Source organism: Symphalangus syndactylus, chromosome 4 (genome assembly GCF_028878055.3).
Source record: "Symphalangus syndactylus isolate Jambi chromosome 4, NHGRI_mSymSyn1-v2.1_pri, whole genome shotgun sequence".
NCBI classification, from domain to species: Eukaryota; Metazoa; Chordata; class Mammalia; order Primates; family Hylobatidae; genus Symphalangus; species Symphalangus syndactylus.
The window spans coordinates 14,833,181-14,857,933 of NC_072426.2; the positions used below are offsets into that span (position 1 = coordinate 14,833,181).

The 24,753-nt window shown below is 38.6% G+C and overlaps 1 protein-coding gene across 3 annotated transcripts in view; it reads left to right on the forward strand.

Annotated features, from left to right (window-relative positions):
• Nucleotides 1-24,753, forward strand: part of UBE3D (ubiquitin protein ligase E3D) — a 273,282-nt gene that overhangs the window by 228,338 nt on the left and 20,191 nt on the right. Inside the window, exon 10 of one of the 3 annotated variants that reach the window (XR_008657032.2) lies at nt 12,315-12,419. The exons of 1 other annotated variant lie outside the window; for it this stretch is intronic. Coding sequence is in view for 1 of the 2 variants with exons in the window: in XM_055274160.2 (XP_055130135.1) it covers nt 12,315-12,317 (3 nt within the window). In the remaining variant the exon portion in view is untranslated. Of the gene's footprint in view, nt 1-12,314; nt 14,507-24,753 lie in introns of those variants that run through there. One more of the 3 variants, XM_055274160.2, reaches the window with a different exon arrangement.

The window sequence follows — 24,753 nt, forward strand, 5'->3', positions numbered from 1 at the left end:
AATTACACGTATAATTTCAATTAATAAAATCACTTATTAATATTAACAAAAAATAGTATTTTCAACAAATAGTACTGGGACAACTGAATATTCACATGCAAAAGAATGAAGCTATATCCTTACCTCACACTACACACAAAAATTAACTCAAAATTGATCACAGACCAAATGTAAGAGCTAAAGCTTTTAAAAAAAAATCTCAGAATAAAACAAAGGTGCAAGTCCTCTTAACCTTGCATAGGAAGTAATTTCATAGCTGTAACAGCAAAAGCACAAGCAACAAAAGAAAATTTAGATAAATGGTGATGTATCAAAATTAAAACTTTAGTGCTTTAAAGGACAATATGAAGAAAGTGAAAGGACAGCCTCCACAGAATGGGAGACTAGTCTTGCAAATTATATATTCAATAAGAAACTCTTTAGAACCAAGAATATATAATGAAGTATCACAATTCAACAATAAAATGATAAATAGCTCCATTTAAAAATGGGAAATGATTTGAATAGATATTTCTACAAAAATATATACAAAAAATAATGTCCAGTACAGCACAATGAATTACTCATTAGGTAAATACAAATCAAAACTGTTAGATAACACTTCGTATCCACATGTGCACATGTATCCTAAAACTTAAAGTATAATAATAATAATTAAAAAAACAGACACAAAGGTTACATATTACATGATTTCATTTATATGAAATATCCAGATTAGGCAACTTCATAGAAATAGAAAGTAGATTAGGGATTGTGTGGCTGGGGGAAAGGGAAAATGAGGAGTGACTGCTTATGTATCTGAGCTTTCTTTTTAGGGTAATGAAAATATTCTGTAAGTAGATAATGGTGAAGGTTGCACAAGTCTGTGAATACTAAAAACCATTGCATGATATGCTTCAAAAGTTTTAGCCTTATGGAATGTGAATATCTCAACAAAGCTGTGATTAAAATAAAAATAAAATTTAACCTGGCATCAGGGTATAAACAAATTGGGGTGAAGAAAGCAGAATAGCCAAGTTAATAGATTATTAATTGACAAGTGTTTAAGCTCAGTGTTAGTAATGGCAATGGGGAAAAATGCAAGAACCATAACCAAAGTTAGATTTCAGAATGTAGCAACTCCAATTGCAAGAGAAGTGAGAAAGGGAAAAATCAATAGGCTTTGCTCCTGGGTAACTCAGAGAATGGCTGTGCCATGAAGGAGTGAGAGACTGTCAGGGGTGAAGGGGGTGAATGTGATGTCCAATATAGCATAATGAATTACTCATTAGGGAGATACAAATCAAAAGTGTTAGATCTGAGTGGAATGTGAAAGAGAGTAAAAAAGGGATGGCTAAAAACCACTAACTGCCTTTACTTAATGTAACAGCTAACTTTTTTTCAAGAGAGGGTCTCACTCTGTCACCCAGGCTGGAGGGCAGTGGCATCATCTTGGCTCACTGCAGCCTCGGCCTCCCGAGTTCAAGCAATTCTCCTGCCTCAGCTTCCAGAGTAGCTGGAATTACAGGCATGCACCAATGACGTCCAGCTAATTTTTGTGTTTTTAGTAGAGATGGGGTTTCACCATGTTGGCCAGACTGGTCTGTAACTCCTGGCCTCAAGTGATTCACCCCCCTTGTCCTCCCAAAGTGCTGAGATTACAGACATGAGCCACCATACCCAGCCAACAGCTAACTTTTATATAGAACTTGCTGTGTCAGATAGCATCCTAAGCACTCAACATGTATTAATTCATTTAACCCCTACAATGACTCTATGAGGTACAGACTATAAATATCTCCATTTTAAAAGAGCAGAAAATGAGGCTCTGAGAGGTGAAATAATTGCCCAACATTGAGAATGAACCTATGCTGTAACTTCTATACTCTATATCACCCTTTTAAGTAATAAGAAGGCACCCATCATTTATAGGTAATATTCATCTCGTCAATTCACAGTTATTATTGATTAACCATTTGTTTACAAAAATGCAAATTATCATGGAGTATTTTAGCCTTAATTTGTATAACTTGATTTTGGAATCTATCTGAAAATGAAACCAGTCAACTTAGTGGCAAATACACTTGCCGTCACTGAAGTTTGACCCTTCAGGAAGATGTGGAAGGCAAGTTTCAGAAGGATTCATGTATTAGCCAAGGGTAGAGCTGATGTCTTCTCATATGCCCTCAGAGATATTATCATTCTCTGTGAAAGAATTTCTGCCCTGTTGGTCTCTCTGACTTCTGTAACATATGCAGAGATTTTCTGGAGAGCTTGAGATTTTATTTCTACTAAGTATTATGAGTTTTGTAGCTACCTTTCTGGCATGATTTTTAAAGCTTAATTTGCAAAAGTAATGATTCCTTTACTACTAATTGTTAACTGTATTCCCTTAATATTTATAATGACTTACTTCTATCACCCACTATGAGATAATTATATTTCCTTTACTTCCTTTTTCAAAAGGAAATTACAGTGTCTAGTGTGTATTCTTATGAATGAAGGCTGTTGGAAAAAGCAGTCATGCACAGGATACTGACCCTTGCATGGCTGCATAACAGAGTGCCTCAGTCCTGAAACATTTTCCTACATGGAGATAAGGAGCCCTCACAGCCTGTGCTGGGCATATCGTCTTGTTTGGGAGTATCTTTTTCTGCTCCAGGTTCAATGTATACTTTTTTCTTCTGTGTAAAGTGTGCTCATCCTATGACACCTGGTCAATCGCACTGCTACTTCTGTTCCTTGCGGAGGAAGAGATAGAGTCCTTTGCCTATAGTACAAGAGGGGCCCATGCGGACCATCTCCCTGTGTTGGCTGTGGGGCAAGACGTGCTGTTCATGGCACCTGTTTGAAGCCGATCTTGCTCTGCTTCTTCTCTATGAGAGAAAAGTGTTTTTCCACTCAGCGCCTGTGTGAATCACGTCTTTCTTGGTGACTTGATGCAGTGAGGTGACATCCTGGGACTGCTGCTCCTGGTGGTAGGCATTGTCATGCTCTTTGCTCTCCTCCCTGCAGTGGACTCCTCCCCTAGAGGTGGTAACAGGTGTCATTTGCTTGCCAAGGGCCAAAATGCTACCTATCTGAAGAGGCCAGAGACCAAATGCTGGGACTGTTAGGTTAATATCAAACCTTCAAGAGCTAAAAATCAAAATTCAGTGATATCATTTTAAAAACATAGATAAGCAAAAAAGAAAAACTATTTGTAATCCTGCCACTAAAACACAACTACTAATAGGGTTTTGAGGCATACCTTTCTAGTTTTTTCTTCTTTTTATATGTATACATTTTTTAAAAAGAATAGTTCTAGATTTACAAAAAGGTTGCAAATATAGTATAAAGAGTTCCATACACCTTATACCCAGTTTTTCCTATTTTAACATCTTATGTTAGCACAGCATATATGTTACAGTTAATGAATTGATATTAATACATAATTAATAACTAAATAACATTTTGTTCATATGTCTTTAGTTTTTACCTGCTGTCCTTTCTGTGTTCCACAGTCCCATCCAGGATGCCACGTTACCTTTAGCTGTCATGCCTCCTAAGGCCATTCTTGGCTTGACAGTTTCTAATACTTGGCTTGTTTTCGATGACCTTGATAGTTCTGAGGAGTATCGGTCAGGAATTTTGTAGAATGTCTTTTAATTGGGATTTGTCTGACATTTTTGTCATGATTAGACTGAGGTTATGTGTTTTTGGAAGGAAGACCACAAAGCCACAAAGGTAAAATGCCATGCTGACCATTGTATCCAGGGCAACATACTATACACATGACTCATTACTGTTCAAGTTAACCTTGATCACCAGGATGTGGTAATGTTTTTCAGATTTCTTCATTGTGTTACATTGTGAAGTTACTCCTAACCCACCCCATACTGTACTCTTTGGAAGGAAGTCACTATGTACAGCCCAAACTTATGGAATGGGGAGTTATGCTCTACCACCTTGAGGGTGAAGTATCTATATACATTATTTGAGATTCTTTTGCATGGGAGATTTGCCTCCTCCATTTATTATTTATTTATTTATTTATTCAGTCATTTATTTATATCAGTATGGACTCATGGATGTAGATTTTATACCTTGGGTTGTAATCTAATACTATTTTACTTGTTTTCTTGCTCAAATTGTCCCAACTTTTGCCATTGAGAGCTCTTTCGATTGGCTCCTGTATGCTTGCCCTTTGAAATACCACTATAATTGTGAGTTTGTTTTGGGGGATTTTTTTTTTGGAGTAATTTTTTACTTTCTGGTACTGCACTTACTCATCTTCAATGGGTCATATTCATGACCCCAGGCCTAGAATTGGCCATTTCTTTAATGAGCTTTTGTCTTTTAATGAAAGAATGGCATTAGAAAGCAAGATCTGGGCACTAGGGGTGTTTATTAATATGGGGGTGCCATTACTTCCAGGTCCTTTAAGCAGAAGAGAGCAAGAAAACATACATATGTATATATCAACTTGTGTATATATATATATATAAAATATTTCTATATGTAACCATCTATACTTATTTTAAGCTAAAACATGAGTTCATACTGATTTCTCCAACTCTAATTCATTACCATAGTGATCATTCTAGCTTCCTCTTTTCGCTTGTCAAAAACCTCCTACTCCAACAGTGAAAAACCTGGCTCCTACCATCTGCCATCCATTTACATATGCTTTAATCCCAGTATACATGTATAGCAGAATCAGAATTGTTAACCTGTATTCCCATGGAAACAACTTTATTAGCTGGAGTACACTAGTTATATGCAATTTATTTTGCCTTTAGTCTTCCTGTATTCACTCACTTCTGAACTTACTTATTAGTACCTTTTCTCCCCTACCCATTTCACTGAAATTATTTCATACATTTGTAATAAGTTAAATTCTTTGGTCACATTCTGCATTCCAGGATCACATGCTAAGATCCCCTGAACTCCTAAATGCTTTTTTAAAAATTTTCACCCATTGAGGTTCACTCTTTGTGTTGTAAAGTTCCATGGGTTTTGTCAAATATATAAAGAGATGTACCTACCATTACAGCATCATACAGAATACTTTCACTGCCTTAAAAATACTGTGCTGCACCTTTTCGACCCCCATTCCTCTCCTTGAAACCCTGTTAACAACTATTCTAAAATTGTTTTGCCTTTTTCAGAATGTCATATCATTGGCATCATACAGTATGTAGTCTGTTCAGACTGACTTTTTTCACTTAGCAATATGTGTTTAAGATTTATCCATGTTTTATTACGGCTTGATAGCTCACTTCTTTTTGTCACTGAATAATATTCTACATTTTTACCGTTGAATAATTGTACCACTGTTTATTCATTCATCTGTTGAGAGACAAATTGGTTGCTTTCAATTTTCAATTTAAACTTGCTAGAAACATTACATGTAGGCTTTTGTGTGAATATAAGTTTTAAAATCTTTTGGGTATGCACCTAGGAGTGCAATTGCTGGATTATATGGAATGACTATGTAAGAAACTGCCAAATTCAGCCAGATGTGGTGCCTCATGCCTGTAATCCCAGCACTTTGGAAGGTTGAGGTAGGAGGATCACTTGAAGCCAGGAGTTCCAGACCAGCCTGGGCAACAAAAAGACCTCATCTCTATAAAAAATTTAAAAATTAACCAAGCATGGTGATGCGTGCACCTGTATTCCCCACTACTCAAGGGTCTGAGGTGGGAGGACTGCTTGAGCACAGGAGCTTGAGGCTACAGTAAACTATGATTGACCGTGCCACTCCACTCCAGCCTGTCTCTTAAAAATAATTAAAATTAAAAAAATTAGAAATGGTCAAGCCCTGATTCAGTACCATAGTTATCATTCTAGCTTCCTGTCCTTTCTGCTTCTAAATGACCATCCCGTTTTGTATTCCCACCAGCAATAAAAGAGTTTTTGCTGCTCCACATCCTCAACAGCAATTAATGTGATTAGCTTTTTGGATTTTAGCCATTCTAACAACTGTAGAGTTGTATTTGTATTTCTTTTTTTTTTTTTTTTTTTTGTTTTTGAGACAGGTTCTCACTCTGTTGCCCAGGTTGGAGTGCAATGGCACAATCTCAGCATACTGCAATCTCCACCTCCCAAGTTCAAGTGATTCTCATGCCTCAGCCTCCAGAGGAACTACGGGTTTGTGCCACCACACCCGGCTGATTTTTGTATTTTTTGGTAGAGACAGGGTTTCACCATGTTGGTCAGGCTGGCCTCGAACTCCTGACCTCGATTGATCTGCCCACCTTGGCCTCCCAAATTTGCTGAGATTACAGGTGTGAGCCACCACACCTGGCCATTCATTGTTATTTTAATTTGCAGTTCATGACAGCTAATGTTGAGCACCTTTACATATGCTTTTTATTGCCATTTGTATATTTTGTTTGGTGAGGCATCTGTTGAGATCTTTTGCTCATGTTTTGGTGAGTTGTTTTCTTATCTTTGAGTTTTAAGACATCTTTGCATATTTTAGATACAAGTCCTTTATCAGATATGTTTTGAAAATATTTTCTTACTGTTTGTGGCTTATGTTTTGATTCTCATAACTGTCTTTGACAGAGTAGAATTTAAAAATTTTAATACAGTCCAACAATTATTTTTCTTTTATAGATTGTAATTTTGGTATTATATCTAAAAACTTATCACCAAACTCAAAAATCACATGGATTTTCTTTCCAGTCTTTTTTATGCCTATATATTTTATCAACGTGAGATTGTACTGTATATACTGCACTGCAACTTGCTTTTCATTCTTAATGATATATTGCAAACTTTTCTCACACTGTTAGATATTCTTCTAGAGCATCTTTTCATTAACTGCTTGGTATCTTCTTACATAGATGTACCAGTAAGTATTAAGTCAACCCCTCTAATGTTGAATAATATATTTTTAGATTTACTGAACCATTATACACATTTCTGAAAAGCTGTTTCAAATTAAAACTTACTGGACTAAATAAGGGGTTCTTAGACTCTGACGTGAAGAAACAATTATAGCCTTTCTTTCTTCCTTCCACAGATATTTAATGAATCTGTGCAGTGTATGAGGTTCACGAGAGGCTCACTCTATTAAACCCTGGGATTGCAGCAGTGAATTGGAGTTCCCGCCTTTAAGGGGGTTACGCTCTAGCAGAAGAGTCATAAAAAAACAAAACAGAATGACTTTTGATAGCTATCATTCTAATAAAGAATACAAAGGAGGGTAAGGGGGTAGTGATGGAACATGTGTCTTGAGGCTTTAGGCAGGAAAGACAATGAACACATTAAGGACTGGTAAATTGGAAGAGAAAAGTGTTAGGGGCTGAGATTTCTGAACTGCTATAGCAGGAGTAAAGAAAGGCAGAGCCAGAAGGTTAGAGAATATAGAGAATGAATTTTCAAAATAGGAGCAATTCTGAGCAATGACAAGTGCTCCAGTGTGATTGGGGGAAGGGATAGATGGAATGACAAAAGCTACAATCAGTGGAATTGCGAAGAACCATTAGGTTAGGGCCCTGAATGGTCATCTGCATGAAGTCTCACAGGATGGCAGCGGAACTCACAGTTGAGGAAAAATTCGAGCAGGTCAATGAACAGTTCAGAATGAGGTGGAGTCACTGGAGGTCAGAGCTGACGGAGATGAGTGGAGTAAGAAGTCATATGGGGCCGGGCGCGGTGGCTCACGCTTGTAATCCCAGCACTTTGGGAGGCCGAGGCGGGCGGATCACGAGGTCAGGAGATCGAGACCACGGTGAAACCCCGTCTCTACCAAAAATACAAAAAATTAGCCGGGCGTGTTGGCGGGCGCCTGTAGTCCCAGCTACTCGGAGAGGCTGAGGCAGGAGAATGGCGTGAACCCGGGAGGCGGAGCTTGCAGTGAGCCGAGATCGCGCCACTGCACTCCAGCCTGGGTGACAGAGCGAGACTCCGTCTCAAAAAAAAAAAAAAAAAAAAAAAAGAAGAAGTCATATGGCCGGGCGCGGTGGCTCATGCCTGTAATCCCAGCACTTCGGGAGGCCGAGGCGGGCGGATCACCTGAGGTCAGGGTCTCGAAACCCCGTCTCTACTAAAAAAAAAAAAAAAACACAAATATTAGCCGGGCGTGATGGCGGGCGCCTGTAATCCCAGCTACTTGGGAGGCTGAGGCAGGAGAATTGCTTGAACCCGGGAGGCGGAGCTTGCAGTGAGCCGAGATCGCGCCACTGCGCTCCAGCCTGGGCGACAGAGAGAGACTCCGTCTCAAAAAAAAAAAAAAAAAAAAAAAGTCATATAGCCAAATGACAGTGTCCTAAACGGAATGGAGATTTTTGTACAATACAACAAAACCCAGTGGTCTGGAAGTGGCTTTTTTTTTTTTTTTTTTTAATGTCGACTCCAATTCCCAACCCCTAGGCACAGAGTAAGAAAATGAGCCAGAACCGTCTCCTGAAGCCTGTCAACGGTAAGGAGCAGCCATTTTAGGCGAGGCGGGTTTTAACCAGGGCAGTGAGGCAGGGAAGGGGAAGGAGTTTTCTGTGAGGAGCTGAAGGGTGCGGGGGAGCTTGTTTATCATGTTTCAGTGAAAATCTCTGGGAAGGAGGGAAGCGGTGAAACCTGAGGGTGGGGAGAGGACGCACAGAGCAAAACCGGGACGTGGGTGGAGGACACAGGTGATAAGAGTTGCTTCTGTTTTGAACCATAACCAAGGAAAATGTAGACCTCAAGGTTTTAAAGGAACTCTGGGAGAAAGTGCCTTGATGTCAGCGCAATTTGTGGCTGAAATGAAGCTCACGGTTAGCGTCCTGCTGTGGTCATTATAGGTCAAGTTGAAGCCATTGCTGGAAAGCGATAAAGCCATGCTATAAACCAAATTATAGGCAGTTGCTTATATTCAGAGAAGAACAAAATCTTTTAAATACCTTCAAGCACTTCAGAAATGCCCATTTATCCTCAAATTGATTTGTTAATTACAAGTGACTCAGAATTTCTTTAAGGTAATTCCCTTGATAAACTATCTAAATTATACTTCCTCACCTTACCTGCTGGCAGTGTGTACCTGAAAATAGTGGAACTATATTTCTTTAAATATATTTAATAATTACAAAATCCACCTGACCACTTGTTGTGAAATAGCATGTACCTATGTCACTCCCACCCCATAGCTATTTTCCTCAGCTGTCGGCCAGAACAAACTCTCCTGAGTTCTCCACTCAAGTTCCAATATTTCTTTGCGCTTCCTCTCCCCTCTCCCAATGGCTCCAGCAGTGTAGGTTGGGGGAAAATTCTGGCTAAACTCACCTCCACAGGGAGAGGCAGTATTAGGAAGCATCACTACCCAAATTAGGTGACAGGTCATGATTTTCCCATAACTGGAGATGGCAGGTTTTTAAAATTTTTTTTAATTTGTAACCTACCTTTTCATCACATAAAAATGGCAGTTTCGAAGTTATATTTCCTATGCCTAGATCATCATTCTTGAAATGGTACTCCAGTGTTAGGGAAGTGATAGGTTCCAATACATTTGCCATATTATGCAGGAATAGTTTCGTATTTGAAAGAGCCTGGATCAGGTTTGTCAAAGATCAGATGTTTGTAGATACGTGGCATTATTTCTGAGGGCTCTGTTCTGTTCCATTGATCTATATGTCTGTTTTGGTACCAGTACCATGCTGTTTTGGTTACTGTAGCCTTGTAGTAGAGTTTGAAGTCAGGTAGCGTGATGCCTCCGGCTGTGTTCTTTTGGCTTAGGATTGACTTGGCAATGCAGGCTCTTTTTTGGTTCCATATGAATTTTAAAGTAGTTTTTTCCAATTCTGTGAAGAAAGTCATTGGTAGCTTGATGGGGATGGCATTGAATCTATAAATTACCTTGGGCAGTATGGCCATTTTCACGATATTGATTCTTCCAACCCATGAGCATGGAATGTTCTTCCATTTGTTTGTATCCTCTTTTATTTCATTGAGCAGTGGTTTGTAGTTCTCCTTGAAGAGGTCCTTCACATCCCTTGTAAGTTGGATTCCTAGATATTTTATTCTCTGAAGCAATTGTGAATGGGAGTTCACTCATGATTTGGCTCTCTGTGGAAAGGATTCCCTATTTAATAAATGGTGCTGGGAAAACTGGCTAGCCATATGCAGAAAGCTGAAACTGGATCCCTTCCTTATACCTTATACAAAAATTAATTCAAGATGGATTAAAGACTTAAATGTTAGACCTAAAACCATAAAAACCCTGGAAGAAAATCTAGGCAATACCATTCAGGACATAGGCGTGGGCAAGGACTTCATGTCTAAAACACCAAAAGCAATGGCAACAAAAGCCAAAATTGACAAATGGGATCTAATTAAACTAAAGAGCTTCTGCACAGCAAAAGAAACTACCATCAGAGTGAACAGGCAACCTAAAGAATGGGAGAAAATATTCACAACCTACTCATCTGACAAAGGGCTAATATCCAGAATCTACAATGAACTCAAACAAATTTACAAGAAAAAAACAAACAACCACATCAAAAAGTGGGCAAAAGATATGAACAGACATTTCTCAAAAGAAGACATTTATGCAGCCAAAAGACACATGAAAAAATGCTCATCATCACTGGCCATCAGAGAAATGCAAATCAAAACCACAATCAGATACCATCTCACACCAATTAGAATGGCCATCATTAAAAAGTCAGGAAACAACAGGTGCTGGAGAGGATGTGGAGAAATAGGAACACTTTTACACTGTTGGTAGGACTGTAAACTAGTTCAACCATTGTGGAAGTCACTGTGGCGATTCTTCAGGGATCTAGAACTAGAAATACCATTTGACCCAGCCATCCCATTACTGGGTATATACCCAAAGGACTATAAATCATGCTGCTATAAAGACACACGCACACATATGTTTATTGCGGCACTATTCACAATAGCAAAGACTTGGAACCAACCCAAATGTCCAACAACAATAGACTGGATTAAGAAAATGTGGCACATATACACCGTGGAATACTATGCAGCCATAAAAAATGATGAGTTCATGTCTTTTGTAGGGACATGGATAAAACTGGAAATCATCATTCTCAGCAAACTATCGCAAGGTCAAAAAAACCAAACACCGCATGTTCTCACTCATAGGTGGGAATTGAACAATGAGAACACATGGACCCAGGAAAGGGAACATCACATTCCGGGGTCTGTTGTGGGGTGGGGGGAGGGAGGAGGGATAGCATTAGGAGATATACCTAATGTTAAATGATGAGTTAATGGGTGCAGCACACCAACATGGCACGTGTATACATATGTAACAAACCTGCACATTGTGCACATGTACCCTAAAACTTAAAGTATAATAATAATAGAATTAAAAAATTTAAAAAAAAGTAAGAGCCTGAATCTAAATATGTAGTTGTTGCTATTACGGTTACTATATTTGAACCTATTTGTCTTAAAAAAGAGTATAACACAGTGGCCGGGTGTGGTGGCTCAAGCCTGTAATCCTAGCACTTTGGGAGGCCGAGACGGGCGGATCATGAGGTCAGGAGTTCGAGACCATCCTGGCCAACATAGTGAAACCCTGTGTCTACTAAAAATACAAAAAATTTAGCAGGGCGTGGTGGCGGGTGCCTGTAGTCCCAGCTACTCGGGAGGCTGAGGCAGGAGAATGGCGTGAACCTGGGAGGCGGAGCTTGCAGTGAGCCGAGATGGTGCCACTGCACTTCAGCCTGGGGGACAGAGCCAGATTCTGTCTCCAAAAAAAAAAGAAAAAAGAGTATAACACAAAATATAGTTAAATATGTATAAAATAATAAAAATAGGTAAAATAATTGTAGATAGGTAAACATTTATAAATTTAAATGTCTGAAACAATGACATTAATTATAGAAATATGTAAAATGTACAAATAAAATATGTATAAATAAAATATGGTTAAAATCATTAAGGAATCTCTGTTATATGTAGTCACAATAAGATTTTGAAAAATGTTTTGGAAAGTTTTTTAACTCTACCAATTATATTTAAATTATTTGTCAAGAGTTTGGTCCAAATGCTGTAAATATATTGTTGCTTTTGTCATAATTTTCAGCTGAAAGGCTGGTAGCCTTTTCAGTACATAAACTTTTGGAGGGGATGACCATTACTTAGGATAGGAGGAAAAAACCTCTAAACAACAACAGGAACTTCCCACTTTGATATAGTTTGGATATTTGTTCCCTGAAATCTCATATTAAAATGTAATCCCCAGTTTTGGAGGTGGGGCCTGGTGGGAGGCGTTTGGGTTATGGAGTGGGTCCCTCGTGGCTTGGGGCTGACTTTGCAATAATAACTGATTTCTTGAGAGATCTGGTTGTTTAAAAGTGTGTAGTACATTCCCCCACTACTCTCTTGTTCTTGCCTAGTGAGATGCCTTGCTCTCCCTTTGCCTTCTGCCATGATTGTAACCTTCCTGAGGCCTTACCAGAAGTGCATGCCAGTGCTATGCTTCCCATACAGCCTGCAGAACGGTGAGCCAATTGAACTTCTTTTCTTATAAATTACCCAGCCTTGGGTATTTCTTTATAGCAGTGCAAGAACAACATAACATACAAGTAAACAAACACATGGGGCCAGGTAATAAAAAGTCAGGCTCAAGAGGTCAGGGGAGACAATCTTCCTTAGGTTCCAAGAAGGTTAAAAAGATTATACTTATCTGGAAAAAAGTGATATGTTAAAATGGACTCCCTGTTGTAAAACCAGAAAGGGAGTAGCAAAATTGAAATGCGAATATACCAACGCTTATGGGAGGACATTCTGCTGGATTGATGTTGTCTCTTGACCTGAAAATTAAGAGTACTTCTGTGTAGGTTGAATCTCCATTTCCCCTAGATAGGTAACAAGTAAGCTTGCAGTTGTGCAGTGTGATAGTCAACATACCCAGAATATATTCTATAAGGGATTAAGAATCTTGAGTCTACCCTGTTGGCTTAGTAGATTGTCAACCAAGATTCACTCAATCTTGACTCTACTCTGTTTCACTTAGTTCAGGTTAGCAGCCAATCTCCATATGACAATTTTGCTAAGTATAACTGAACTCATACTTTGAAATGAATTTTGGGGGATCAGGGGCATATTTTGGACTGTCATCTCAGTAGATCTGGAAAGCAGAGCATTGCGTCAAAGAAGATTATTCCTGAGGTTTAAGATCTCATAGAGTTTGCCTTGCTAGGTTTTGAACTTGCTTGAGGCCTGTCACTCTTTCTTTTCTCTTTTGTCTCCCTTTTGGAATGAAACTACCTTTGCAAAGATAATGACAGTGAGAGAAATCTAACATGACTGACTCCATCTTGCTGCTAGTCTCACAGCCTGGCTGTCCTTGCTCATTCCTGGGTGTAGGCCAAGCTAACTTCGGGAGAAATTTAGTTTATAGTTTAATCTTAAAGCAAGGATGATAATAGCCCCTCCCCAAACTAAACTGCCTTTTGTAAAACTAATGAAAGGCCATGAGGTTAGGATTATGAGAGGGGCATGAATTTTGCTAAAATGTAGATGTAGTTAAATGATACCAACTATTGTTCTGGAGGTCACAAGATTTGTGACTTCCCCAATTACTTCTGTAGATAATGTCACTACTGTAGAACTTAAGATTGGTCTTTTGAGATATTTTTCAGACTTTTCCATTTTGGCAAATGACTAACCCCACTCACAGGTGACTGACCCCACCCAGAGGCAGACTCAGGGCATAAGGACGATTTTCCACACTGCTATGATTGCATCCCCAACCCATCAGCAGCATCCATTCCCTAGTCCCCTGCCCACCAAACTGTCCTTGAAAACCCCTAAACTCAGAGCCTTTTGAGAGACTGATTTGAGTAATAACTCCATCTCTTGCATGGCCAGCCTTGCATCAATTAAACTGTTTCTTTATTGCAATGCCACGGTCTCACTGAATTGATTTTGCCTGTGCAGCAGGTAGGAAGAACTGGTTAGGCGATTACAGGAATGGGATGTCTCTTTTATGCCTGAATCACCATTGTATTTTGGAAGCACATAACTTGTTTGGCTTCACAGGTTCACAGCTAGAGAGAAATTTTACTTTAGGATGAATAGTACCTTGAGACTCACCAATATCACATTTAGATGATATTCAGATGAAACTTTGGACTTTAGATTTTAGAGTTGATTCTGGAATGAGTAAAGACTTTTTGGGCGGTTGGGGTGGAATAAATGTATTTTTCATGCTAGAAGGACATGGATTTTGGGGAATTAGGGGCAGGAAATTATAGACTAAATATTTATGCTCTCCCCACCAAATTCATATGTTTAATCCCCCAGTGTGATGGTGTTTGGGGATGGGGCTATGGAAGGTAATTAGGTCATGGGGGTGCAGCCTTCATGATGGAATTAGTACCCTTACAAAAAATGATATGAAAGAGCTTTGCCTCTTTCTCTGCTCTCTGCCATGTGAGGCTACAACGAGAAGATGGCCATCTGCAAACCAGGGAGAGGGCCCTCACAGATACTAGATCTGCCAGTGGCTTGATCTTGGACTCCCCAGCCTGCAGAACTGTGAGAAATAAATGTCTGTTGTTTAAACCACCCAGTCTCTGGTATTTTACAGCAGCCTGAACAGACTAAGACAATATATATAAAGGGCCATAAGTGGTCTATAACTGAGACTTAATTGAGTGTAATGTGTGAAATATGTAATTGTCTCAAAAAACTATTTATATCCAGTGATATACAGAGGGGTCAAAGAATCTTCTGGAAGCAACAATAATAACCTGTCTTTTGCTGTGACTTCCAAGAAAGTTCAGGTGTGTGTGGGCATGTTATGAAAATTAGGGTAGAGGACAATGGAATTCAGGTTTCATTTAGGAACAGTGAAGATGCTGAGGGTCTGAGGAAGTTATTATTTCAGATATAAGAGAAAGAATGTTACATACACTTGAAACTGACCCTATCCAGCCAGGAGGAGTGTTACTTGGAGAAAGCACTTGTCTTTTCACTTCAAAAGAGTCTACCAAGCTCTCAAAACACTAGAAAATGGGAGATCTACAAGGATCTGTACTTAGCATAGCAGAAGCCAATGTGGCACAAGTTAGGACAGCACAGGTGACAGTTCAGAACCAGAGGCCAGCAGAGGTGAGGACTGATGGGGTCTTCTGTAATCAGAAGATCACTGGTTGCCTGCTAATCACAGATCATGTGATTAGTCTTTGCCTAGTAACCCCAGGGATGGCTTTGTGGGGCTGTAGATGTTTGTATCTTTAATCTGAGCGCTCTAAATCTATGCTCTTTCTGTTGGATCTGCATTCTTCTGTATTCCATGGTGGTGATGGCTGGGGGTTGAGAAGTGGTAGCAGAGGGTATAAATCTTCGTTGGAAGAAACATTTGCAAATTGGAGTTGAAGTTGAAAATGCATCTACTATTTGCCTAACCGGATGATACTTCCTGTGTGACCCCTCTAAACACTCCCTACTTGCAGTGCCTCAGGTACAGTTTAGGAGTATTTCTGTTTAACCATTTCATGCCTGATATCATGTGGGTTACATTTGCTGTAAACTGTGTCTCTTCAGACTGGTATATCTTTGTCACACAGAGTCTGATCACCCCTGAGGACTTTGGAGACAGTTTTGAAAATTCAGTTCTAACCGGGTGACCATCTTGTGGTGTTTATACAGATTTGATATTTTAGATCAAGTTACAAAGAACTACTAGTTCCAAGGGAGCTTATCAAATTATAGAAAATTACTAGTTTCAAAGGACATTATATGGTGCTCCCTGTAAGTTTGTGAATCACTTGGTTAAATGATGTAAAACAAGTTTCTTTATTGCACTATTTTTCAGGGTCTTTAATATGCTAATGTACATCGGAAAAAAAGAGAAGATGATATACTATTAGGCATTTCGGTAATTTATTTGAATATTTTTCACAGAATACTTATTAACATCTTTTTCTCTCATAATTCTAGTTAATAACTTTCAGGATAATACTGTTCTAAGAAATAAAGTTTGAGAAATATTGTTTTACAGAAATTAAAAACATTAGCCTGGCCTTTTGAATTTCTATCAACCCCTGCAGAGCTGAGCTATTATTTTTGGTGAAATTCCAGCTTCATTAACAAGATTATATTAGCCAAATTACCCTCTGAGCCATTGAGGGACAATCTGTCACCTCCTATCCTAAACTTCCAAATTATTATCTTGGGAATTAACATCTAGTTCACTAAAAGAAAAACAAATTCTTCCCAGTGGAAGAACTCCAATTGCTTGGTTTGTAGTCATGGTTACACAGTTTTCCTATTTTTATTAATTTTTTAAAAAGATTTGCTAAAACAAGAGTAGGACGCTGCCTAGGTCTTACTGTTGAGTTTTAGAAATTTGTTTTGTTATAATTTGGTATAGTAGAAAAGTCATTTTCCAGAAGGATGATTGTCAGAATCAGATCTCTTTCTTAGCCAAAAATAGGAGCAGCCCAGACTACTCTCTCTCCTGCTTGAAATGGCATAATTTATCAACAAGGGGCCTTTGAATGTGATGTTCTCAGATGGAGGCTTGCAGTAGAGCTTGAAATTTCTGGTTCTTTAAAGTTCTTCTAGGAGTGAGAAATAGCTCAAATCATGAGTCTCTAGGTGGCACAGAACCTTACAATCCCCAGGTACTTGTGGTTGGGGACAGGTGTCTCTAAGGTCTGTGGATAATGTAATATGTGATATAAAGGAAGGGCAAAACATTAGCACGCACTCTCTGATGGGTTAAAAGAAAAGCCCTGCATGGATGTATATTTTTAAAATGGTGTTCATGACCTCAAATTGTGGGTCTACAAACTGTTTTACCTTTACCTATCTAGCAAGTAGTCATTTGATAGACACAAAGCAATATGACACAATTGTTTTCAAGGTATCTTTAAAACCAAATATTTGATAATCCATCTAAATATTTGAAAAGTATTTAATCAATTGTTTGCTTTTATGAAATGACACTGGGTAATAGGGTATTGTATTAGTCAAAATAGTCTAGGTTTTCTATGTTAACAAACTTCTCCAAAACCTCAAAGGTATAGCCTAAAGATTTATTTTCTTCCACACTACATTGATAGCATAAACAGGTTCATCAATGGGTAAACTACAAATCTGCTCCCCATAATCTTGACTCTGGGGTCAGGCAGGTGCAGTAGGCTTTACCTGGATCATTGGTAGCTTTGTGACAGATGGGGGAAAAGACAGCAAGCCATGTCTTGGCTCCTATAGCTTCTGTCCAGGAGTAACACAAGTCACTTTGGCACTTTTTATTGGCTGAAAAGAAATCACAAGACTAAACCTGACATCAGTGGAGGTGAGAAAGTATAATCTTTACCCAAACAGGAGCAATGAATATTTTTGAAGAAGAGTGCAGTTTACCGTGGAGATCCTGACTTTGTGTTAAAGGGGTGCAGGCTATGGGGGACAGGGAAGGATAGTCTCAAGGAACCCATTGCTATGCTAGAAGCTTTCTGGGTGCCAACTCTAGTCTAGATGCTCTTGGGTCCAGCAGCTCAATTTTTTATCTTACTTTTTCAACACACACCAATCCCCTCAATGCTTGAGTGTCCCAGCTCCTGAAGGTAGGTTTAGAAGTATTCTGGTTCAGTCTAGACAGATATTACAGCATAATCTTTGCTTCGGAGGTTGTCTGGACTCCAGAAAAAATGTGCAGCCTTGAAATGGCTGTAAAGCTAACCTTGAAGTGCCAGAGCATCCAGATGTCAGTGCCATCTTCTTGCCAGCATAGCAAGAACCTTTTGCCATGGCTCCTCCTCTGACCCATATGCATGCTAAGGAGATCCTGGGTAGGAGTGTGTGTGTGTCTATGGGGGGATAAAGACCTAAAACCTATACCACTCTTTCTAAAGAGCCTGAGGAGCTCTCATTGAAATACAAACTTAGTAGGCACCCCACAATTCCTGAGCTTATGAGAGAAGGAGAAGGGGGGGTGAGTAAACTTGACTTTTTTTCATCCAGAACTATTATTTTATCCAGAGTAACTCTGTTTTTACTGCTTACATAATTGGGAAGCCTCACAAGATTGAGTTTGTGAATAGAAATCTATTGAAACCACAGTGTTACAGAGCATGAAGGCAGATGCTTAAATCGGTTAAATATAGAAATAAAATTTAAGGAAATTTCTACTTGTAAAAGCCTTTAGAGCAGCTGGGCATGGTGGCTCATGCCTGTGATCCCAGCATTTTGGGAGGCTGAGGTGGGAGGACTGCTTGAACACCAGTCTGGGAAACATAGTGAGACCTTGTCTCTACTAAAAATTTTAAAAAATTAGCTAGATGTGGTTACTGGTGCCTGTAGTCTCAGCTACTGGGGAGGCTTAGGCAGGAGGATTACTTGATCCAAGGAGATTGAGGCTGCATTGATTGCTCCACTGAATTCCAGCCTGGGCAACAGAGTGAGACCAAGTCAATCGATCAATCAATCAATGCCTTTAGAACCTGTTTTATTAAAAGGAGATGATATGTATTTTCTTTTTTTACATTTAAATTTTATTTTACTTTAAGTTCTGGGATACATGTGCAGAACGTGCAGGTTTGTTACATAGGTATACATGTGTCATGGTGGTTTGCTGCACCTATCAACCTGTCATCTAGGTTTTAAGCGTCACATGCATTAGGTATTTGTCCTAATGCTCTCCCTCCCCTTGACCCCCACCCCCCGAGAGGCCCCAGTGTGTGTTTTTCCCCTCCCTGTGTCCATGTGTTTTCATTGTTCAACTCTCACTTATGAGTGAGAAAATATGGTGTTTGGTTTTCTATTCCTGTGTTAGTTTGCTGAGGATGATGGCTTCCAGCTTCATCCACGTCCCTGCAAAGGACATGATCTCATTCTTTTTTATGGCTGCATTGTATTCCATAGGGTATATGTACTACATTTTCTTTATTCAGTCTATCATTGATGGGCATTTGGGTTGGTTCCATGTCTTTGCTATTGTAAATAGTGCTGCAGTTAACATACGTGTGCATGTGTCTTTATGGTAGAATGATTTATATTCCTTTGGATATATACCCAGTAATGCGATTGCTAGGTCAAATGGTATTTCTGGTTCTAGATCCTTGAGGAATTGCCACACCGTCTTCCACAATGATTGAACTAATTTACACTCCCATCAACAGTGTAAAAGCATTTCTATTTAAGGAGATGATATATATCTTCACTCATATATTTATTTTTTATTTATTTATTTTTATTATCATTATACTTTAAGTTTTAGGGTACATGTGCACAGCGTGCAGGTTTGTTACATATGTATACATGTGCCATGTTGGTGTGCTGCACCCATTAACTCGTCATTTAGTATTAGGTATATCTCCTAATGCTATCCCTCCCCCCTCCCCCCACCCCACAACAGTCCCCGATGTGTGATGTTCCCCTTCCTGTGTCCATGTGTTCTCATTGTTCAATTCCCACCTATGAGTGAGAACATGCGGTGTTTGGTTTTTTGTCCTTGCAATAGTTTGCTGTTCACTCATATATTTAATCTTTCAGTTTAAACCCATTTCTTCTCAACCTGTCATTGGCAGTGACCTGGAAAAGCATTTGTGTGAGTGTGTCAACAACAGTATGGGGTTTATCCTTTCTGCTCTTCTCTTAACTCTGCAAACACTTCTTTTGGGACTTTTAAGTTGTAATATATATTTTTATATTTTTATTTTGAAACAATAAATAACTTACAGAAAATTTTAAGTCCATTTCAAAGAATATTTTTTCCTGAAGCACTTAAGTATAAGCTAGTAGCGTAAAACCTCATCACTCCTGTTTCTTTAATTTGCTTCAAACAAGAAGTCTCTTACATAACCACAATATAATTATTATATTAAATTGAAAGTGCTGTCATAACAAAGTATCACAGACTGGGTGGCTTAAACAACAGAGATTTATTTTGCTCACAGTTCTGGAGGCTGGAAGTCCAAGATCAATGGGTCAGCAGCTTTGATTTCTCCTGAAGTCTCTCTTTGGCTGGCAGATGGCTGCCTTCTCATTGTGTCCTCACATGGCATTCCTTATATCTCTCTCTCTGTGTCCAAATTTCCTACTTTTATAAAGATACCAGTCAGATTGGATTAGGGCCCACCCAATGGCCTTATGTGAACTTAGTCACTTCTTTTTTTTTTTTTTTTTTTTTGAGATGGAGTCTCAACCTCTCGCCCAGGCTGTAGTGCAATGGCACAATCTCGTCTCATTGCAGCCTCTGCCTTCTGGGTTCAAATGATTCTCCTGCCTCAGCCTCCTGAGTAGCTGGGATTACAGGTGTCTGCCACCACGCCCAGCTAATTTTTGTATTTTTAGTAGAGACGGGGTTTCACCATGTTGGCCAGGCTGGTCTCGAACCCCTGACCTCGTGATCTGCCTGCCTCAGCCTCCTAAAGTGCTGGGTTTACAGGCGTGAGCCACTGCGACTGCCCACTCTGTCACCTCTTTAAAGACCTTATCTCCAAAAACAGTCACTTCTGAGGTGCTGGGTGTTAGGCTTCAACATGTAAATTTGGGGAGAAGGATACGATTTAGCCATAACAACCTAATTCAATGCATTTTAATTCATTATTACCATTAAGTATTTTAATGACCCAATTGTCTTAGATTTGACCAGTGGGAACCCCTTCAGGATGATTTCTGGATTCTTTTGAAATATCTCATTCATTCTGTGAGCATTTTCTTGTTTTCTGGCACAACAAGATGTTCCCCCAGCTCATTTCATGTTTTCCCTGCTCTGGCCCTGGAATTAGCCACTTTTTCAAGGAGCTCTCATTTCTCTCAGTGAAGAATGGTATTTAGATCTGAGTGCTCGTATGGTCCTTGCTACTGGGATCGCAACGTCAGTAGACAGAGCTAGAGAATATGTGTGTGTGTGTGAATACATACATGTATACACACATTTTTATGTATATCTATTTCTGTATGAAAACACACACACGCTCACACACACATAAAACTATAAGTTCACCCTGATACCTTCCAATCCAACACCACAGGCCTCGTGCTAGTTCCCTCTCTTTTCATATTGGTAGTTTCCTTTTCTGACAGGGAGACACCTGGTACCCACTATGCTTAATGTATTTTTTATTTGATCAGTTCTCCCACAAGTCACCAATTTCTTATCACAGCCATCACACCCTTCATTGGGCATGTTCCCTCATCACCCAGCTCTGGCTCTGACACCCCACACAGGGTCCTTTCTGACACGTATGCCTTCCTCACCCTCCTTGGGCTCTGATACCTGCTGTAGACCACTGTGCCTCCTGTCCCCATCCTGGTCTGGACACCTATGTTATTCTGTCCTACCTAATGGCTTTAGAACTAAATTTCTAGGGAAGGGAAAGGAAGGGAAGGGGAAGCGGAAGACGATGGGTCTGGAATCACCTTAAACCTATGCAAACTATAGAATGGTGTCTACAGTATTGTTAAGCATGTGAAAGTACCACGTAACCCAGAAAGAATATATAGGGGTTTTTTTTTTGGTTGAACTCATTGCACATGTTACTATGTTCTTTCTGTTACATATTCATAATCAATGCTAGCTTCTGTGTTTGACTCTCAAATGAGAAGAAATATACACCTGCTGGATAGCATCAGTTACCTAGAAAGTACCCAAGAAAGGAGGTGCATTAGGAGTTGTCCCATCTTGTGTCTGTGCTGGAAACCACTCTGGATTTTTAAGTGAGCAGTAACTCGAAGGACAAGTATATACCATATGGCTAGGACCTGTGGACACTGCTATCTTGGATTTGTAGAATTCTTTCTTAAATATTGTATTCTGGGGAATGCTCATATAATGCAAACAGGCTAGTTATACATGACAGCTACAGAAGAAACAAAAATTAATAATAGAAAGATCAGAAATGAATGCTATTTACTGCTCACAATTTTTCAAAACATGGCATTTTGCCTATACATTTATTAATGTGCATGTGTGGATAAACGTGTATGTAGTGGAATCCATTACAAGGTTATGTTTCCTGACAGTCACACTGGGCCTTATTGAATCAGAAATTTTACTGTATTGAATTACAATTTAGGGAGCATATTTTGACAGCAGTATTCTAAATCCATCTATTTTAATGGTATCTCACTGTAACAGTATAAATACCGTCAAGTATTAGTCTTTATAGGAATTTGTCATCTGAACAGGTTAACACTAATCTTTGCTTGTGTGGTTGTTCATTTTAGTATTTTTATAGGAAAATATACAGATATGATATTGTATATAAAAATAGCACAACCAGATATCTATACAGCAATTAGCATAAATGAATCCTAATTCTAGAATTCACTTTCGTGAAAGAAATGAGACTCATTTCTTTCCAAAAGGACAAATTAGATAAGAAATCCAATTAGTTTCCCAAATCCTCCTTTCATTCTCAAATCATTTCATCAGAGCTGCTGCCTTGGTACCACTGCGTGGATTGGGTAGGAGAACCAAATGTCTAGCAGGCTTACTCAGCCACTCCTAGCACTAAGACATGAAATATAATCTGTATTTATAATGCGGTTTGAAAACATTTGCTTAGAGTGTGTTTTTCCCCACAAGGACAATTGCATTTAAGTTAAAAACAGCTGATTCTGAAGGGGTGTCTTTTTGTTTATTTACCGTATCTTACTGAAAAAAAAATTTCTGATTTTCTTGAATTTTCTTTATATTCAAGGTAGTTGGAAAAATAACTATTTACTTCCATTACTTCTATTCCTGCTATGGAAACTGTTCTTTTTCTGTTTTTCATTATGCTTTTCATTTCCTTTTGTCCTTCTCCTTCCTTCCCTGTCTGGGTTTTGTTAGTTCATATCCTCTTTGGATATGGTCAGAGTCATGAGTGATGGAAAATGTGACTGCCAGGAAGTCTACCTTCATCTTTAAAACTAAATAACTTGACAGCCTGTTAATTTACACTGTTGTCAGAGATGGCATGGAACATTTAGGCTTTGTTACTGATTTCTGACATTTAACTCATTGAACAGTGTGGCAAATGAAATCCAGGAACTTCATATTGATAAAAAGACACATTAATTTTTTAATAATACATGTCTTTTAACGTTTTTCTTTTAAGGAACTGTGACTATGACCTTCTAGAAAGGAATATTTTTGAGAGCTATAAGAATGTGTGTCTAGTCCTTGTGACAAATGACTTGTAGACAATTGACCAGTTAGAAAAAGCCTAGAAGCTATGTTATCTATAAATGCAACCTTCAAATTCCAATATTTATGAACAGGTCTCTCACACTTTACCATGATAAATGATGTTACAGGAACTAATTAAAAATGACCACCTTTTAAAATAACTTTCATGTCTACAATTCTTTAGACCCTATGACTCAGGAATCACCTTTCCCTTATATGGTGTTTGGTAAACTTCAATGTGTGCTGTATGCTGTAGTTGATATCCAGGATTAGCTTGTTTCTTTTAAATTGTCTAGTGATGTGTCCAAAAGAACATTTAAAAATGTGCCCTGTGATACATAAACAATTTAAAGGTCAATGGAAATTTAAAAATCCAAACATCCAATAGAAAGTATAATGAAATAGCAAATCAGAATTAATTTTCTCTTATTTTTCATCCACATTTACTTTGGAACATAAACCAGCTTTCTAGGTTAATAGATACTTACAAGCTAATATATGTTTGATGTTAACTGTTAAACAAATGTATGATCATTTAAACATTTTTTTAAATCCTTTAAAAATTTTTATAAACAAAGCTTTGTTTTTAGAAATCACATCCTTTTCAATAAAAATCATTTTTATTTCTTTTCTTTTTTTTTTTTTTGAGACACGATCTTGGCTCACTGCAGCCTTGACTTCCCAGGCTGAAGCCATCCTCCCACCTCAGCCTCCCAAGCAGTTGAGACTACAGGCATGTCCCACCATGCCCAGCTAATTTTGTTTATTTTTTGTAGAGAGAAGGTCTCTACTCACTGTGTTTCCTGGGCTGGTCTCCAACTTCTGAGCTCAAGCACTCTTCTTGCCTCAGCCTCCCAATATGCTGGGGTTACAAGTGTGAGCCACCATGCCTGGCCGATAAGCAGCATTTAATATATATTAATATATATAAATATAATATATGTAATTAATATATTAATATAATATAACCTGTTCACAGAAGGCTGAATGATAATATAGCTCAGTTATGGCTACCATTTATTGAACATTTATGACACATTAGGCTCTTTCATATATCTCGTTTAATTCTCATGTCAGCTCTACTGGTAAATAATATTATGTTTTTTTACGGATAAGGAAACTGAGGCTCAGTGAGCTTAAGTAATTTTTCTGTGATCCACAGATAGAAAATGATAGAGTGATACAGAAACTTAAGTCTCGCATTTGAAAAATCCATAAAAACCCTACCATTATACCACATAGGTTTTGAATAAGTTACAATGCAATTTCACATATATTTATCTCTTAAACTTGCTCTCACTATTTACGGTCTGAAATCTGAACTACGGTGCCTAGGCTCATGCTTTCGCTTTTCTCTATATTCAGTTAAGTATTGTAGAAAATTATGTAGAAGTATTTCTATTGAACATAATAGCCCTCCAATAAATACAGTCAGCCCTCCAGATCCACAGGTTCCTATGCAACTGCATGGATGCAACCAACTGCAGATTTTACAAATCTTTTAAATATTTTTGAAATATTAAAAAAATCCACAAAGGTCCAAAAAGCGCAACTTGAATTTGCCATATGCCAAGCACTGTGTTGATTCCATGTGAATGAAGTGATATATAGGCATTGTATCATGTATTAAATGTAATCTAGAGATGATTTAGAGTATATGGGAAGATGTACATAGGGTATATGCAAATACTACCCCATTTTAT